We start from the raw sequence: 18,689 nt of genomic DNA on the forward strand, positions 1-18,689 counted from the left end.
TATATATATATATATATATATATATATATATATATATATATGTATATAGTTGTGGCTGTCCTAGAACTCATTAGGTAAAAGGGGCCACAGAGATCCGCCGCCTCTGCCTCCTCAGTACTAGGATTAAAAGGTGTGAGCCACCAAGGCCAGCTACGATATGGGATTTTATGCGTGCACTCAAAGGTGTGTTTATTGAAGGGAAGAAGGCTCATGAGACCCCACCCTTGCTGAGAACCTTACAAAGTTTATGGTTGCTGGGGGAGGCAGAACATTTCTTGAGTGGTGTAGCTGGTGGTAAGGTGCCCACACATCGATAAACAGCTCACTGGGCTCCTGTCAGTGATCTTCATGAAGCTCAGTCATTAAAAAACAAAACAATTAGCCAGGTGTGGTGGCACAAGCCTTTAATCCCAGCACTTGGGAGGCAGAGACAGGCGGATTTCTGAGTTCGAGGCCAGCCTGATCTATAGAATGAGTTCCAGGACAGCCAGGGCTAAACAGAGAAACCCTGTCTCAAAAACAAAACAAAACAAAAAAACAAAAACAAAAACAAAAACAATCCCAGCACTCAGGAGGCAGAGGCAGGCAGATTTCTGAGTTAGAAGCTGGCCTGGTCTACAAAGTGAGTTCCAGGACAGTCAGGGTTACACAGAGAAACCCTGTCTTGAAAAAATAAAATAAAACAAAACAAAACAGATACCAAGGGCTGGAGAGATGGCTCAGCATTTATGAGCACTGACTGCTCTTCCAGAGGTCCTGAGTTCAATTCCTAGCAACCACATGGTGGCTCACAACCACCCATAATGAGATCTGACGCCCTCTTCTGGTGTGTCTGAAGACAGCTACGATGCACTCATATACATAAAATAAATAAATAAATCTTTCAAAGAAAAACAAATATGAAATGAAAAGGGGCGGGGTTAGTTGGAAAGAGGGAGGGGATTTGGGGAGGGGGAGGGGCGAGCAAAGGTAATGAATGTGATCAAAATATTTTATGTCCATATACAGATGTCAGGACAAAACCCATCACACTGACCACATACTAATGAAAACATAGGAAGGAAGCATGCACACGAAGGCTCCTTAGCATGTTTAAGTATGTGTTATGTGTATGTAGAACTAAACCTCCACTAATAGCTGCTCAGGCATATGAAAGAGCCTCGAGGAGAAAGGCCCAGGCCAAGGTGGTGGCCCGCACCTAGGATTGGAGCACAGAGGAGGCTAAGGTAGGGCTGGTAGTTTGAGGCCAGCCTAGGCTACTGAGCGGAAACCCTGTCTGAGGAAGGAAGAGAAGGAAGGGGAGGGGGCAAGGGGACGGTGAAAAAAGAGACACTCCAGATTAAAGTGAGACCAGAGACACACAGATTCAGCTCCTGATGGTATCCTTAGCCGTGTGACCCTGGGCCCACGTATCTCAACCGTTCTGATTTTTCTGATGTTTTGGTGGGTGTGTATGTACGTGTGTGCACCTGTGCATGCACGTGTGTTTCTGGTGATCGAAGCCAGGCAAGTATTGTACCAATTCAACTACCCCTAGCCCAACATAAAGTCTCTCTCTGTCTGTCTCTCTCTCCTCTCTCCTCTTTATCTGTCCCTGTCTCTGTCTCTCTCCTCTCTGTTTCTGTCTCTGTAGTTGTGAGAGAGGCAGCACGGAATCTCATGCAGCCCAGGCTGGCTTTGAACTTACTGTGAAGCTGAGAAGGAGCTTCAGCTCTGGGCTCTCCCCTCTCCACGTCCTTACACTGGGGTTACAGGTGTGCTGTGCCATCGTACACTCCTTCTCTTTCTGAAAAACAACCAGCACTGAAAGGGTTAAACCCTAACCTCCTCAACACCCACCTGGAGGATCCCAAGACTTGGAGTGTGTGTCAGTCCTTCCTCTACTCTCCCAGGTACCCCTGGTGTGCCTAGTCCGAGGCAGGCAGGCATTCAGGGAGAGCAGCCCCAGGCCTGAGTGAAGTGACAGCTGTCTGTTTTCTCCACAAGGACAACCCAGGATGGGCAGAAGGAGCTGCAAGCAGGCCCGGAGCAAGCCCAGCCTAGTGGGGACTTTGTGACCTCTGAAGGGCAGCCACAGCCAGCCATGCAGACCAAGGACCAGCAGAAGAGATGGCAGAGTGTGGACATCAAAGAGATTCATCTTGCCGAGAGCTGCCAGGTAACCCCAGGAGATTAGGGAGAAGAGTGTGGGCACCATGCGGGTGTTGGGGGAAAGGGTCCCTGTGCCCTCCACACAGGTGTGCTTGTGTTTGCTTGAGGCTGTGCGCTGGAGGTGGCCGGCCCTCAGGCTTGTGTTTGCTTGAGGCTGTGCACTGGAGGTGGCCGACCCTCAGTCTCTGTGGGCCACTGGGTGGTGGTTCAGGCACTTAGAATCAGAGTGCTCTTCAGGTCTTGTTTACAGAGAGGTCCCTACAGGTGTCCTGGGGACAGGACAGGGATGAGGGTACTATGACAGAGGATACTGGGAGGTGCTGGGTTTAAGAGACTGACTGTGAGCCGGGCAGTGGTGGCTCATGCCTTTAATCCCAGCGGTTGGGAGGCAGAGGCAGGTAGATTTCTTGAGTTCGAGGCCAGCTTGGTCTACAGAGTGAGTTCTAGGACAGCCAGGACTACACAGAGAAGCCCTATCTTGAAAAACCAAAAGAAAAAAAAAAAGAGACTGGCTGTGTATCTGTCTGTCTGTCAACATGTCTGTCCATCAGTTTGTGTGTGTGTGTGTGTGTGTGTGTGTGAGAGAGAGAGAGAGAGAGAGAGAGAGAGAATGTGTGTGCAAGTGCATGCATGTACATGTGTGTGTCCTGCCTTACAAGGCAAGCTGGCCTTTCCAAAACGTATTTAACTGGAATACTTTAAATATTTATTTGTCTCATTTCTACATTCCTTTATAAAAGAAAATAATGTAGCATAACCCAACACAACATTCTTGCGGGGGGGGGGGTGTTTCCATTTGGGTTTTCGAGACAGGGTTTCTCTTTGTAGCCCTGACTGCCCTGAAACTCACTCTGTAGACCAGGCTGGCCACAAACTCAGAAATCCGCCTGCCTCTGCCTCCCAAGTGCTGGGATTAAAGGCGTGTGCCACCACTGCCTGGCTAGCTTGAAACTTTCTTAATGAGCTGAGACACCTGCACCCCAAGAGCCTTTCTACCCCTCTTAGGGTGTCTATTGTGATGAAACGCCATGACCAAAAGCAAGCTGAGAGAGAAAGGATTTGTTTGATTTCTGCTTCCATATCATAGTTCAGCATTAAAGGAGGCCTGGGCAGGAACTCACACAGGGCAGGAACCCGGAGGCAGAGGTTGATGCAGAGTCCACAGCGGGATCTGCTTGCTGGCTTGCTCAGCCTGCTTCCTTATAGATTCCAGGACCACCAACCTAGGGAGGGCACCGCCCACAGTGGGCTGGGCTCTCCCCCATCCATCACTGATTAAGAAAATGTCTTCAGGCTTGCCTACACCCCTATCTTAGGGAAGCACTTTCTTGATGGACATTCCCTCCTCTCAAGATGACATAAAACCATCCAGCGCACACTCCTGAGAAATGAAATCAGATATCCATGCAGAGATTAGTATTCATGGGGATATCAATACCCACATGGATATCAACAGTCACAGACTTATTACCCATAATCAGTAAAATTAGGAAACACTTCAAGCATCCATCAGTAGCTGGGTGGAGAGACACTGTGGTACTGTGTGCAATGGAATCCTACTCAGAAACAAAGGAAGAAGATTCTGAAAGACACACTAGGAACTGGTCATAGGGGTAACCACACAGTGTCGGGCAGTGGTGGCACAAGCCTTTAATCCCAGCACTTGGGAGGCAGAGGCGGGTCATAGGAATAACCACACTGAAGGAAAGAAAACAGAAAAAAAGAAAAATACAGGAGGGTTGATATGGTGAAGGCACACAACCTTTGATCCTGGCACTCAAGAGGCCATGTCAGGGAGATCTCTCTGACTCTCTGAGGCAGCCTGGTCAACCAGAGTGAGTTCTGGGTCAGCCAGGGGTTCATAGAGAGACCTTGTCTCAAAGGTAGAACAGGAAAAAAAAAAAAAAAGATAGAAAACACAGACACACATACACACACACCCAGAGACACACCACATGTCAGGAGAGATGGCACAGCAGTTAAGAGCACTGGCTGCTTTTCCAGAGGACTGGAGTTCAGTTCCCAGAACACACATGGTGACTCAAAACCCCCTGTAACTCTAGGATCTGATGCCCTCTTTGGCTTCTAAGGCCATCTACAGACGTGTGCCATACATCCACACAGACGCATACACATAAAGAAAAATACATCTTTAGGAAAAAAAATAATATATGCCATAGAACAGGAGGGGTGTCGGGGGGGGGTCCGCCCTTTGAGGCTCCCCTGAGGAAGTCAGACAATAGCTCTTCTCAGGGCGTCTTCTTGGTTTCCTAGACTCTCCCTCTCCATACTCAGGGAAACACAGACCAGGATCTGGGGAAGCCACGCCCCTCCGACGGCAGGAGTCAGCCACTAAAGAATAACTCCCCCAGCGAAGCAGGCCGCCCACAGGTCAGGCTGCAAGAGCCTATGCCAGCACCTGGCTCCGGGACTCACAAGGACAACCCCCAGGAGGCAGTGCCCCCCAAGCCCAAGGTGACTACAGAAGAAAAGAAGGCTCCTCCCGTTTTGCCATCCGTACTGGGACCTCGAACACACAAAGACCGGTAAGTCATCCTCCGGGGCCAACCCTGCCCGGCTCTTCAGCCAAGCCAAAGCCGGTGCGAGGGAGCCAGCTCAGCCGGTGCGAGGGAGCCAGCTCAGCCGGTGCGAGGGAGCCAGCTCAGCCGGTGCCATGCTTACTATGCAGAGATTAGGAGCTGAAAGGAATTCTGCACCCCCCCCCCGCCCACCCCCATAAAAAGCTGGGTACAGAGGCATGTGCTTGGAGACAAGGGGGATCCTGAGACCATGGCTGGCCAGCTAGTCTAGCCAGCTCCTGGTGGATGAGAGACCACGTCTCAAAACAAGATGGAGGCTGAGGAGATGCAAAATGGGTAAGGGCGCTTGCTGCCAACCTGAAGCCTTAAGCTCAAGCCCCAGGAACTCACGTGGTAGAAGGAGAGAACTGAATTTGTTCAAGTTGTCCTCTGACCTCCATACTTGTGCTCTGGGATGTGTGCATGCGCACACGCACATGCACACGCTCACGCACACCCCCAACAACCAATTACTGGCCAGTGATTTGGCTCAGTAGGTTAAAGGTGCTGGCCACTAAGTATGGTGACCCTATATCAGGGCCCACATAGTAGGTTATCCAGTAGAAGGAGAAGCTGATCCACACAAATTGTCTCCTGACATGTGTGCTAACGTCAAACGAGTTAACGAATGTGATTAAAGAAAAAAAAAAAAAAACCTAAAAGCACAAAAAACGGGGAGGTGTTTCATGTTTCTGACCAGCTAAAGCTCCTCGGTTAGGTCATAGGCTGCTGGGCCCCATGTTTGTTCTATGGATCTCTGCGTGCAGGTGAGGCAGTGGGGGACACACATGCTAGGGGACAGGATTGCGTGTGCTGGGGCCTGTAATGTGCATGTCCTGATCTGCAACCTTGCCCCCGCCCCACCCGGTTTCTTCTCTGTTTAGAGGCGAGGCTGCAGAGAGCAAGGCAGCACCGAGGCCGCCGCCTCCTCCTCCTCCTCCAGTAAGTAGGGCCAGAGTGGGAATGGGGGGAGTGGGAGTGGGGGAGCTCGGGGGGAGGGGGTGGGAACAAACATTTTCATTCAGACTTTGGAAAGCTTGCAGTGTAAGCCTGGACTACACTCACATTGGATTTATATTTCTTCTTTTTTTAATATTTATTTATTTATACTTTACTCAAAGTTTGGTGTTTGTTTTGTTTTGTTGTGAGTCAGGGTTTCTCAGTGTAGCCCTGGCTGTCCTGGAACTCACTCTGTATTCCAGGCTGGCCGCAAACTCAGAAATCCTCCTGCCTCTGCCTCCTCAGTGCAGTGCGGAACTAAAGGCATGCGCCACCACCGCCCAGCTTTAAAGTTTTTTAAATTGCAAGTACTCTGTGTGTACGCAGCCAGCAGAATCTTCTCACGTGTCCCATGGCACAGGACTGGAGGTTCTCTCCTCCCACTATGTGGGCCCTGGGGATCAAGCTCAGGGTTGGTGGCCAGGGTCTCTACCTGCTGAGCCAGCCTGAAGCCATCTTTTGGGTTTTCAAGACCGGCGCCTCCCGTAGCCCAGGCTGGCCTAGAACTCCTGATGTTGCTGAGAATGATCTCAAAATCTTGCCCCCTCTGGCCTCTGCTTCCCGATGCTGGGTTTCCGTGTGTGTGCTGCTGGCCCTGGTGAGTCCGCTTTGAGTGGGCAGTCAGAAATGAGATCCCAATCTGGAGCCCGTGACTCCTCAGGGCTGCTTCCCATCAGCCCTTTGCGCTCAGCTCCTAGCCACAGCTTCTCGGAATGCCTGCGGTCTCTCAGTCATCCCCACGCCCCAGCTCTGCTACTTCCAGGTCTCTGAGTTGACAGCACCAGCTTAGAAGCGTCATCACCCAGTCCTAGTCACTCCTGCCTATCTTCACGACACATCCCCAGCCATAGCAGGACACTCGGGCCAGGCACACTTCGTCTGCTGGGGCCTGAAGTGACTAAGTGTGATTTACTTAGCTGATGCCCAATCACACTCCGCGGTGTCCTTGCAGACCAACAAGTGTCACGGAAGAACACGGAAGGAGAAACTCCAGCCTCCTCCTGCCCATCAGTCATCAGTAGCCACGCCCCCACCCCGCCTATTTATCAGATCCTTTTCCGCCGGCCACACCACCAGTCTCTCCATTTGTACAGCAATATCTACCTATAGACTCATGTACCTTAGTGCCTATGGGCCCTTCCGTATGCTTCCTTTTTAAAAAAGAAAAAAAGATTTATTTGTTGACTTTATGTATATGAGTGTACTGTAGCTGTGACAGACGGTTGTGAGCCTTCATGTGGTTGCTGGGAACTGAATTTCAGGACCTCTGTTCACTCCAGTCAGCCCTGCCTCGCCTCCAGTCAGGCATAGCGGGCGCGGCATGTGCAAAGGTCCCTGGGAAATAAGCTTAGCGTATTTACAGGTTAGAAATCCCACCAGAGTAGCTAGACACAGAGCCTTGTGTGTTTGGTTGAAGATTTGGGGTCTCGCTCTATGAGCCCGCTATGCCTGACTGTCCCTCCATAGATACGGCCATGACTAAGTCCATGGGGTTACTCAGGCTTCAACTTAAATGTCACTCAGCAGTTTTCCCCTGACCATCCAGTCTCAAGTTATCCTGTCAGCCATGGGTACTCTATCATCATGATCCTATTTTCCTTGTCTTTTGGGGTGAGGGGATTTGCAGTGTTTGTCTGTCTGTAACCCTGTGTACCACAAGCATGCAGTTCTCAAGGAAGCCAGAAGAGGGCGACGGATGCCCGGAACTAGAGTTACAGACTATGAGGCACTTCAGGTGGGAGCTGGGATTAAAGGCATGCAGCGTCCATACCTAGTGGTGCCTTGCGTCATCTAAAGGAAGAGTTAGGGGTGCACCTTAGGGGTGCAAGGGCTCCTACCGTCACTGAGGCCTCACAGTTGGGGGGGGCAGAAAGGTTGCCAATAAGAATAAGTGAGGGAGGGGCTGGAGAGATGGCTCAGCGGGTAAAAGCACTGGCTGCTCTTCCAGAGGTCCTGAGTTCAAATCCCAACAACCACATGGTGGCTCACAACCATCTGTAATGAGATCTGATGTCCTCTTCTGGAGTGTCTGAAGACAGATACAGTGTACTCATATACATAAAATTAAAAAATCTTTAAAAAATTAAAAAAGAAAAGAGCCGGGCTTGGTGGCGCATGCCTTTAATCCCAGCACTTGTGAGGCAGAGGCAGGCGGATTTCTGAGTTCAAGGCCAGCCGGGTCTACAAAGTGAGTTCCAGGTCTACACAGAGAAACCCTGTTTTGAAAAACCAAAAAAATAAAAAGCTGAGAGGAATCAGATGTAGGCATGGCTGGCTCTCTGTATCGAATGAGAAACTATCTGAACTGCCCTTTACGTGCTGGGACACCTGTGTGACTGGCCTCCAGAGTGAGGTAAGGCCACAGCTGTGTGGGCTTCAGTGAGAGAAGTTGGCTCATTCAGGAATACAGCCTGCAGGTGGGAGGTGGCAAGTGGGTCAGATCACTCCGAGATCGCTCCATGTCTGGATGGCACCTGGAGTGGTCCTCAGAGACTTGGAGAGGACAGCCTGAGCATCCCCAGAGGCTCTGAGGGAGGTAGGCCAGTCTGTCTGTCTGCCTGGCTGCCCAGAGGTATCACAGGTACCCTCCTCTCCCCTCAGGAGCAAAGAGACGTTGAGAAGAAGGAGCTGGGCCAAGGGCAGAAGCAACGGCAGCAGGCCTTGTCAGCTGCAGGCACCCAGGGTCCAGCGAACTCCCGACGGGGTTTCATGAAGTGCCTACTGGAGGTGGAAGAGCAAGAGGAAGCCACCCACAGAAGGACTCTGAAGCCCCGGGGCCTGACAGCCAGGAGGTCCCCCAAGACTGTGACTTCTGTGTCCACCTCAGGCCCCATCAACAGCTCTGTTCCAACCTTACCTCTGACCCTGCATGAAGCTTCCACCTCAGCTCCAGCTACTGTCCCATCCTGGGTCAGACCACCGGCCCCCGGGCAAACCCCCATCCCTATGGGGTCCTCTGGGTCAGTCCTGCCAACTTCTGCCCAGGACCAGAACTGGAGATGGCCAGAGTTCTTGCCCCAGGGCAATGAGAGAAGTCTCAACTATGCCAAGATCCGGTAAGAACCACCTCTATTAGCCTGCCATCTTACCAGGGCCCCGGCTTTGGTCTGTTTCCAACTCGGGGCCTGCGAGACTCTGGCCCTTGCCCTTTCCCCCCCCCCCAAACCCCTCTCCCCCCATCGCTAGTCACCCCCTCAGTCTTCTCTCACTGTTTCTCTGTGCTTCCCAGCAGGGTCTCCCCCAAGTTCCCACCCCCTTTCCACTCTCCCTCCCTCCCTCCCTCCTCCTCTCTAATGCTAGGATGGAAGCTGGGGACTCACACACACTAAGCAAGCACTGTACCCCTGCACTGCACCCCACCCAGTCCTCCCACGACCACCAAAGGGACCACCTGTGGCTTCTGTCTCAGGCCTGTGGGTCTCTCTGTTACTTGTGGCTCCTTGACACAACAGAGTCCCTCCAGGAAGTTTCCCTACCCTCTGCTGCCCAGTCTTCCTTCCCCCCACCCCTGGGTGGCCTTGGCAGGGGCAGGGGCACACAGGCAGGAGGTGGTTGAAAGCTGTCCTGGGCCCATTCTCCTGCAGGCAGGAGCCGGAAGAGCATAGCCTCTTCAGAATGTATCAGAGCTGGGAGGAGCGGACCGAGGAGCACCTCACCCTGAAGCAGGAGGAAGGTGGGCATCTCACGGTACTAATCTGCTGCCCCACTGTCCCACCCCACTGCCCCACTGCCCCACACTGCTGGGGCTGTCCCATTGCCCCACACTGCTGCCCCACTGTCCCACTACCCCAAGCAGTGTCTTCAGGGGGTCAACTGCATTTGGCCCCAGGACACAGAAAAGGTGGGCTCCCCCCTCCCCACCAGTCCTCTTTAGAGGAAGCCTGAAGGAGAGGCAGGGTTCCCCAAGAACCCTGCCCATCCTAGACAGTCCCTCTCCATTTAACGGGGGCCACCAGCTCCAAACAGGTTCCTCCTGCCCATCATACCCTATCCCACCAACAACTCTGAGAAGTGCTCGCTCATCTCCCATCCTGGGTGAGGTCTCTGTGGACCCCATCCTCCCTGGCCCTACGAGAATGGGTGTGCCGTCCTACCTCCCACTCCTTCCTAAGGTCCAGAGCCTTCTTGACCACAGTGGCTCCTTGCCTCGGATTTTCCACAACATCTCACTGATCCAAGGGAATGAAACACAGTGGAGGCAGCTGCCGACTGCCCTCCTCCTGACATGCACACGCATGCACGCACTAAGCACACCATACATATACTACATACCACAAGAAATTTGGAGGAGGAGCAGGTGATGGTGGTGGTGGTGATGGAGGAGGAGATGTGATGATGATGATGCAGATGATGCAGATGCAGGAGCATCCCACTTAGTAACTCCGTCTCCCTTGTCAGCCTTCCGAAGCTACTTTGATATCTTCAATGGTCCTGGTGAGGTGGATGCGCGGAGCCTCAAGAACATCTTGCTCCTGATTGGCTTCACCTTTACTCCAGCCCAGGTGGAAGAAGCCCTGATGAGTGCTGATGTCAATGGTGAGCGAGGAGGTCTTCCCGGAGCCCTGGAGAGGGGCCGCCCAGCACTGCAGACTCCTCACACACACTTGAAGGGGTGTTGACCTGGGAAGACAAAGGTTCCAGGCTTCAACGGTCGCTGGCCTAGTTCTGTCCCCCTCCTACCCCCAGGCGTGTGAACCATGGGGGCTCCTTGCTGTAGCAGGCTCTGATTCCAGAAACTAATGGTCCCTGACCCACTGTGCAGTGGCAGGTTCTGGGGATCCAGAAGTGACCAGAGCTTACCTCCTAACCAGCCAACGGTGTTGGCGACTTCGGGAGTCCTTGCCCTCATCCCTGCACACCATGTATTCTCCATGACTCACTCTTCTTCCTTCCTTTTGCTTTTGTTTTTCGAGACAGGGTTTCCCTGTGTAGCCCTGGCTGTCCTGGAACTTGATCTGTAGCTCAGGCTGGCCTGGAACTCAGAGATCTCCCTGCTTCTAGGGCTGGGATTAAAGGTGTGTGCCACCACTGCCCCCCGGTGAGCCTTGCATTTCTTCTGCCAGCCTTCTGGCTTTGATCAAGTCCAGCTGTTTGCTAGGCCTCAGTTTCTCTGTCTGTAAAACAGAGCTGACACTAGCAACCCTCCTCCTCATGTTCCGTAAGATAAAATGGGGCAAGCAGGCAAAGGGTGGGACAGTGCCTGTGGGGCAGGAGACAGCAGCTGCTAGCATCGGCCAGACAGTAAGTATGGGATGTCTTCCGTGAGTGACATGTAAGACACAGCCCTGCTGTCCTCAAGGGGTCTCCAGACAGTGACTGCCACAGGATAAAGGATTGCCCGGAAGTTAAGCAAAGCACTGGGTCAACAGTTGCAGCTCCTTAAAAGATGGGGGCAGGAAGGAGGGCTTCCTGGAAGAAGCACCGCTCTAGCCAAGTGGTGCCAAATTAAAAAGCTGTCAGGGAAAGAAGAAGGAAGTAGTCCCCATGAGATGGGCTGGAGGCACTTGCATGTGGCAGGGTGTGGCCCGACAAAGGGACAGGCAGGCCACGTAGGAACTGAGTCCTGACCACTGCTCAAGACTGCTCACACACACTTGAAGGGGTGGTGACCTGGGAAGACAAAGGTTGCAGGCTTCAACGGTCGCTGGCCTAGTTCTGCCCCCCTCCTGCCCCCAGGTGTGTGAACCAGGGCAAGAACCCTTTCTCTGAGCCTCAAGTCCCACCCGTGGCCAGGGTTAAGTCCTGAGCATTCTCACGCCTGTCTTTAAGGATGGGAGACCTCCTGAGTCCACTGTTAAGCAGCCCAGAGAACATGAACTGAGTTCCCACTGGCTTGAGCCCTAGGGCACAGCATGGGACAGAGTGTACAGTCATTGTTTCTCAGTCTCTTCTAAGTTCCGGGTGTCCCACATGGTGATGGGGGTTTTAGGAGACAGTCCAGTAAGGGATCTGCCCTGGTTTGAACTTCTTTGACTTAGCTGGTAAAGCTGCTTGCTACCTGGGACACTCCCAAAAGAGACCTCACCTCCAGACCTGGGATGTGGTAGGCACATTGCCTCCCCTCACATAAAATCAATACAATGTAACAAGGAGAAAGGTTAGATGCCAGGTGGAGGTGGTGGCGCATGCCTTTAATCCCAGCACCAGGGAGACAGAGGGAGGCGGATTTCTGAGTTTGAGGCTAGCCTCGTCTAGAGTAAGTTCCAGTATGGCCAAGGCTACACAAAAGTCCTGTCTTGACGAACCAAAAAAACCCTTCGACTTCTAAGGAACCATGATTGGGGTAGGGATTGGAGGGTTTGGGGGGGGGGGCATCTGTGGCCGGGGAGCAGCACATTGAACAGAGAAGAACTTGGCAAGAGATGAGGCTACTGACAGTACTGTGGTGGGGCCTGCGGGGCCCTAAAAGGTAGCCAGAATTTCCTACATTCATATTCATGCAGAGACCAGTACTCGGTGGTGACAGCTGCTGGCCTTTAGTGCACACATGCTATGCGTGCAGCTGTTAGGACTGGCTCCACTCCATAAAAACTAAAGCTTCCTGGGGCTCAGAAGCTTGACCCGGGTTCCATAAATGGGAAGTGGTGGACATGGGTTTTGAACTCGCACTGCTGGCTCTCAGGAATTCAAGGCCCAGTCATTTTCTTAGAGCTCAGACTGGCGTGGAGCTGGCTGTGTGGCCAAGATGACTTTGAAGTATTAACCCTTGTCCCGACTCTGCCTCCAGGTTTATAGAGTATTCGGGAATTGAACCCCGAACTTTGTGCATGCTAGGCGAACACTCTTACCAACTGAGCTACAACCCCTATCCTGGCCCAATAGCGTCTGACCCATTAGATTAGCGTCTGACCCATTAGATTGTCATTTTTCTATTCCACATTTTCTGCTGACTCAGCATCACTGTTACAGCCCCCGGGTCAGGGGTGGGAGTGGGGCAGGGAGGAGCAGCCAGGGGACACCAGGATCACACCTGGCTTGCCGTCCCTGGGCCTGCCGTAGAAGGCCCCTGGCCACTCTCATTTCTTTGCCTCTGCAGGAGATGGTCATGTGGATTTCAAAGACTTTTTGGCTGTAATGACAGACACCAAGCGCTTCTTCTGCTCCGTGGGTGAGCAGAGGGCCAGCCCAGGGCAGTCAGAGCTGGAAAGGGGACCTGGAGGCTGATGGGGGACATTGAAGTGCCTGAGAGTAATGGCAGCTACTCCTTCATGATCCCAGAACAGAATGTCCTGATGGATATGTCGCCCCGGAACCCCTACACACTCTTCTTTGAGATCCTCTCTCTGCTGGTGGAAATGCTGGCCCTGCCGGAGTTGGCCCTAGAGGAGATCACAAAGTAAGTGGGGCTACTTAGTTGGAGGTGGGGGACAGAGAGGGGCAGCTAGTGCTGTGATACCGGGAGACTTTTGAGGGTTCGGATTCTCAGTTGCAAAGGAAAGAAAACCCCAATAAAACTTCCTTGGGTGGAGGAGGATCAGCTGGGGCTTCAGGAACGGCTGGATCTAGAAGAGCAGATGATACCAGGGAAGGTTGTTGTTGTTGTTGTTGTTGTTTTGTTTTGTTTGTTTTTTCGAGACAGGGTTTCTCTGCATAGCCCTGGCTGTCCTGGAACTCACTTTGTAGACCAGGCTGGCCTCAAACTTAGAAATCCACCTGCCTCTGCCTCCCGAGTGCTGGAATTAAAGGCATGCGCCACCACGCCCGGCTATCACAGGAAAGTTTTCTTTCCCCACCTCGCCATCTCAGGGTGCTGCCTTCAAGGTTCAGCTAGGTTCTCCCAGTGGAAAGGGTGGTAATGGCAACCCCACATTCAGTCCTTCTGGTTCTGCAGTTACAGGACCATAGCGATCCTTCCCTACAAGACTCTGTAACACTCTTGGAATAGGAATCTTGCATGCTTCCAGGAAGGGCGATGGGCAGGCAGCGGGCACTCAGAAAGAGATGACTACAGCCTAAATCATTCTCAGGCTAAAAGGTGATGGGTGGCAGTGGAAGGCCCAGCTGTTCTCTCGCAGGAGTCTCTGAATTCCACCCTCTACTGCTGTCCTGACTGACCAGGACTTACCTTCGGCTTCTTTGGGGACTTCTTCACACTGTTTCCAGTCCGCACCAGCTTGCAGACCCTCGCCATCAGTGACACCAGTGAATGAGGTCTCTCCTTTCCCCACAGCCTTGCCAGCATCTGTTATCAGCTGTTTTCTTGATCTCTGCCATTCTGACCAAGACTAAGTAAGACGAAGAAATCTCAAAGTTGCTTCAAATCAAAATGAATTTCTCTAGTTGTTAGGGATAAGGGACACAGTTTGAAGTCTTCCTTGGTCATTTTTATTTCTTTTGGAACGCTGTTCAGTCCTTAGCCCAGTTTAACTGGCTCAGGGTTGTTTTCTTAACTCATTTGTTAGAGGTCATATGTTCTGGACATCAGTCCTCTGTCAGACGTACAGCTGGCTGAGTCTCTCCCTCTCGGTGGGCTTCGCTGCACTCGACTCTTCCCTAACTTGTGAGGAAAGCTGCAGCACCGGCATAAGACAGGTGCCTCTTTGTCTAAGCAGCCAGTGCTGTCAGCGGCTGAACCTAAAGTGGTCGGCCAATGTCATTCATATTTTTTTTTAGGAAAACGAACACCAGGACGTCAATCCTCCTGTCTGAGTACAGGCAGTGCCTTCTTACCACTTCCCTTCCCCCCACGCTGCTCCCCTTCTTTCACGCCATCACTGATCTGGACCTCCAGCAAGGAATCTGTGATTCTTTATGAGGGAAGGTGCTGTTGAGCCCCAGTAAAAGACCTTGACAAAACACCCCGGGGAAGATGTGAGAGTTAAGTTTTTCCTTCCCTTGTTAAGATAGGATCTGTGTTATCCCAGCTGGGCTGGGACCTGAGCTGCTCCATCACTCTTGAGCATTAGAGATTATGGGCATGCCTCACTGTGCCCAGTAGCCGAAGGCCGATGGATCATTTTAAGTTGACCAGGTGTGGCAGCCATGCTCTTGATACCTGTATGCAGGGGGCAGAGGCAGGTGGATCTCTGTGTGTGTGAGATCCATCTGGTCTACACAGCGTATTCCAGGCCAGTGGGGCTGCACAGTGAGACTCTGTCTTAAAAAAATAAAAATTCTTATTTCTAAAATTTCACTAAGGGCATGTGTAGATCAGGCTAGACTCTGGCTTGATATATAGCTGAGGATGCCCTTGAGGTTCTGACGCTTCTGTCTTGTATCTCCTGAATGCTGGGAGTGTGCACAGCCATGCTTAGTTAGTTTGGGTCAGGGGCCAAGGCCTGCGCCTCCAGCATGCTAGGCAAGTGCTCTATCAGCCGACCACCCACTCACCACACATACTCAGCCTCACTGCATATGTGTGTAAGCTGTAAGGTGTCGCCTACAGTCTGGCAATTTCTTTGACCCTCTTAGAAATACTTCTGTGGCCTCCATACAAATGCCAATGGTATTCCCACTTTGCTCACAGTTACTTTGCAAGCCCTGCCCAATGAGAAATACAGTACAGCCCAACATGTTATCTTCCTGAAATCCTCATCCTCTGCTTCTGCTGCTGCTTCTCCTTCTTTTGTTTTTTTGTTTTTCGAGACAGGGTTTCTCTGTGTAGGCCAGGCTGGCCTTGAACTCAGAAGTCCGCCTGCCTCTGCCTTCCAAGTGCTGGGATTAAAGGCGTGCGCCACCACTGCCCAGCACATCCTCTGCTTCTTTGAGAGTCTTTTCAAGAGAGTTGTTTTTAGGGGCCAGAGAGATGGCTCAGTGGTTAAGAGCATTGGATCCTTTTCCAGAGGACACAGGTTCAGTTCCCAGCATCCACATGGCCGATCACCACTGTCCGTGTAACTCCAGTTCCAGGTGTTCCAACATTATCACAAAGAAATACACATGCAGGCAAAACACCAATGCATGTAAGATAAAAATAAGTTGTTTTTTTTTTTTTTTTTCGAGACAGGGTTTCTCTGTTTAGCCCTGGCTGTCCTGGAACTCACTCTGTAGACCAGGGTAGCCTTGAACTCAGAAATCTGCCTGCCTCTGCCTCCCGAGTGCTGGGACTAAAAGTGTGCGCCACCACGCCAGGCAAAAATAAGTAATTTTTAAAAAGAGAGTTGTGAGTTGGGTGTGGTGGCATGCACCCCAATTCCAGCATGTAAGAGCTGGAGGCAAGAGTATTGGGAGCTTAAGGTTATCCTTGGCTACACTATGAATTAGAAGCCAGCCTGGGCTACATTAGACATTCTCAAAAACAATAAGCCAGACACATCCTGGCTGGCCAGTCACAGGTCTCTGTAGTCTGAACCAGTCCCTTTTCAGGGGCAGTTGTGTGTGTGTGTGTGCGCGTGCACACACACTCTCGTGCATGTGTGCAGGTACCCTCACAGGCCAGAAGGTGTCAGGTCCTCTACAGCTGGAATTATAGCCAGTTTTAAGCACCCAATGTGGGTGCTGGGAACTAAACATGGGACCTCTGGAAGAGGAAGAGCTCTTCACCATGAGCCATCTCCAGTCCTGCTCTCCCTCTGCATCCCTCCCACCATACCATTTTGGTTTGTATGGACCAAAGCTGCTTGAGACACAATGTACAGGAGGTGGGGTTCCTGAGAGTGTCCACAGCTGCTAGTGCAGGCTGTCTTTGCTCGATGGGTAGTCTAGCTGGGTATAAAAACCTGGTGGGCGTGTCAGTTAGGGAACAGGCCTCCAGTTCAAACCAGGCAGTTCACATTATTCTTGGACTAGAAGTGGCAGGCAGGGAGACAAAGCTGCCCAGGTACCCAAGTCAGAGGCCACAGGAAGGCAGAGGGGGGAGTCAGCGATGTCCTCCAGAGTTGTGTGCACTCAGTAGGTAAAAGACAAGTTAGGATTAACACTCTCGACACTGCTCAGGACAAGGTGGCTCATGCTTCAGCCCTTAGGTGCGAAGCGCAAGCTTGGGGTGGGAGCCTGGCGAGTCTGCAGACGACAGCAGACGTTCTGACACACACAACCTTCTAAGCTGGAGCTTAGCTGAGGTGGAGCCAGCTGCATGCGGGGCTTTGTTTTGAGACAAGAACTTCATAAATCGCAGGACAGCCTAGACCTCCACACCCAGACAAGTAAAAATGGCTGTGAACAGAGCCTCCCACACCCACCAACCACCTCCTGGGTGCTACCAAACTCAGTTTAGCTATTTACCAAGGCTTCCCGCATGTCAGGCTAGCACCCTGGCCGCTGAACTGCATCCCTAGCCCCGCACAGCCGGTTGTCTAGGCAGAAATGTTATCTAAGTGACGGTATCACTAACAGAGATGGTGGATAATATGTACCGACCTCAATGTGGCTGGTCCCGGGAACCTAACGGGTCTCATCTCACATACAATCCTTATGCACGTCCTACCCCCATCTCAGCGGTGGGGGAGGTGCTCAAGCCCTGCTGGCAAGTGACATGTCCAGCAGAGGCCCGGGTGCTGAGCTGCTGGGTGCTGCCTCCCCAGCTACTATCAGAAGAAGCTGAAGGAGGGTTCCTCCAAGGCCCGAGAGATGGAATCGGCCATGGGCGGGCTGCGACAGAGGAAGAAGATTCCTTACAACCCTCAGCAAGTAGAAAACTTAGAAGTCCCAGAACGGAGGGTCCTCAGGATCCTGAGCCGGCTGAAGCAGCAGAACTATGGTGAGGGCCGGGGAGCGGGCTGGGCTGGCGAGCAGAGCCCTGTCTGTGGCCAGGTTCCCCCCCAGGTAGAGGCCATGGCTTAGCTGTGTGGGAACTATTAACAAACAGTGGTCCACACCATGCAACAGTCAGCTCCATGCTTTGGACTCAACCTTCCTGCCTTAGCCCTGTGCCAAGGCTGGCTTTGAGAGCCCACCAGCCAGTTCCACTTGAAGGTCCTTTGTGGAGGTGTGCCCTAGTCACCCCACTTGCAGAAATGGGAACCCTAGCTACTATGCTGACAAGGGCAGTCTGCACTTCGGCCCATCCTCCTGGGCTACCTTCTCTTTACACTATGGCCAGCCTTATGTCCAGCCTTCAGCCTTGTCCATCATCCATTCTGTGGCGGTTACCAATATCCTCGCCAACGTAGAGGCTCAGACACTAAGGTATTTGCCCAAACCCACTCTGCTTACTATGTAGCAAGTCTAGGGTGTCTTCCGAGGTGGCCATGCTGAATTCTCTCTCGCTCCCTCTTATTCCAGCTGCCAATCTGCAGAGCCCCTATGCCCAGGTACCCTGCATCCCACTCTGCCCGAGGCTGGACAAGAAGGCAGTCCGTCGAAAGGCTAGCCATAACCATTCAGTGCTGGATCAGTGTGTCCCCACAAGCCTGGGCCCTGACTTTCATGGCCTCTTCTTCCAGCCAGGACAGCAAGGAAGCAGGTGGGTACTGAGGGTCAGAGCCTCCCGGGCCCATCTATGATGTTGAAGGGGCCTTTGGCCTCATAACTGGGGAATCCACCTAAGAGACGTTGATCGATGCAGTAAAGGGCAGGGCAGAAACGGACCACTTTACAGAAGCCTGAGCATCCCGTGTCCCTGGGCCCAGGACTCAGGGATGCCACCATCCTCCTCGCCGAGTCTGGGAACACCTTGGTTTTGCTCTGTAGTATGGGAAGAAGGGGTGCTCCCTGCAGGACTTGGGGTCAGGGTCCCCAGCCCAGCTTCTGGGAGCCTCTCCCGAGTCCATGGATGGCAGAACTATGGGGAGAGGGCCAGACACCTCTCTACTTTCCTACATCCCGTGTCCTTCCCAGGGAACACAGCTCTGACAGCAGAAAGTGGCTTAGCTCCATGCCAGCTCGAACTCACTGATCCTCCGGAACCGTGGCTCCAGTTCAAGGCCTGCAGACAGTTGGGCAGGGCCTGGATTTGGGAGTTTGCTTTCATGGTCTGGTAAGCCAATAAACACCAAGAACCTCGGCCTCTGGATTGGATGTCCGCGAAACCCCACGCCCAACCCCTTCACCACAAAGTATGGTTGGCTCCAGCGTGCCTCC

At 52.4% G+C, this 18,689-nt stretch overlaps 1 protein-coding gene across 1 annotated transcript in view; it reads left to right on the plus strand.

The window, feature by feature from the left end:
- Spata21 (spermatogenesis associated 21) overlaps window positions 1–18,611 on the plus strand; it is a 21,836-nt gene extending 3,225 nt beyond the window's left edge. The window contains exons 5-15 of the mRNA XM_021201028.1: window positions 1,987–2,158; window positions 4,447–4,697; window positions 5,615–5,672; window positions 8,331–8,785; window positions 9,314–9,402; window positions 10,128–10,265; window positions 12,766–12,837; window positions 12,948–13,065; window positions 17,192–17,367; window positions 17,892–18,072; window positions 18,447–18,611. Coding sequence (XP_021056687.1) covers window positions 1,987–2,158; window positions 4,447–4,697; window positions 5,615–5,672; window positions 8,331–8,785; window positions 9,314–9,402; window positions 10,128–10,265; window positions 12,766–12,837; window positions 12,948–13,065; window positions 17,192–17,367; window positions 17,892–18,072; window positions 18,447–18,504 — 1,768 coding nt within the window. The 3' untranslated portion in view covers window positions 18,505–18,611. The remainder of the gene's footprint in view (window positions 1–1,986; window positions 2,159–4,446; window positions 4,698–5,614; window positions 5,673–8,330; window positions 8,786–9,313; window positions 9,403–10,127; window positions 10,266–12,765; window positions 12,838–12,947; window positions 13,066–17,191; window positions 17,368–17,891; window positions 18,073–18,446) is intronic.
- Window positions 18,612–18,689: the final 78 nt, after the last annotated feature.

Source organism: Mus pahari, chromosome 6 (assembly GCF_900095145.1).
Source record: "Mus pahari chromosome 6, PAHARI_EIJ_v1.1, whole genome shotgun sequence".
NCBI classification, from domain to species: domain Eukaryota; kingdom Metazoa; phylum Chordata; class Mammalia; order Rodentia; family Muridae; genus Mus; species Mus pahari.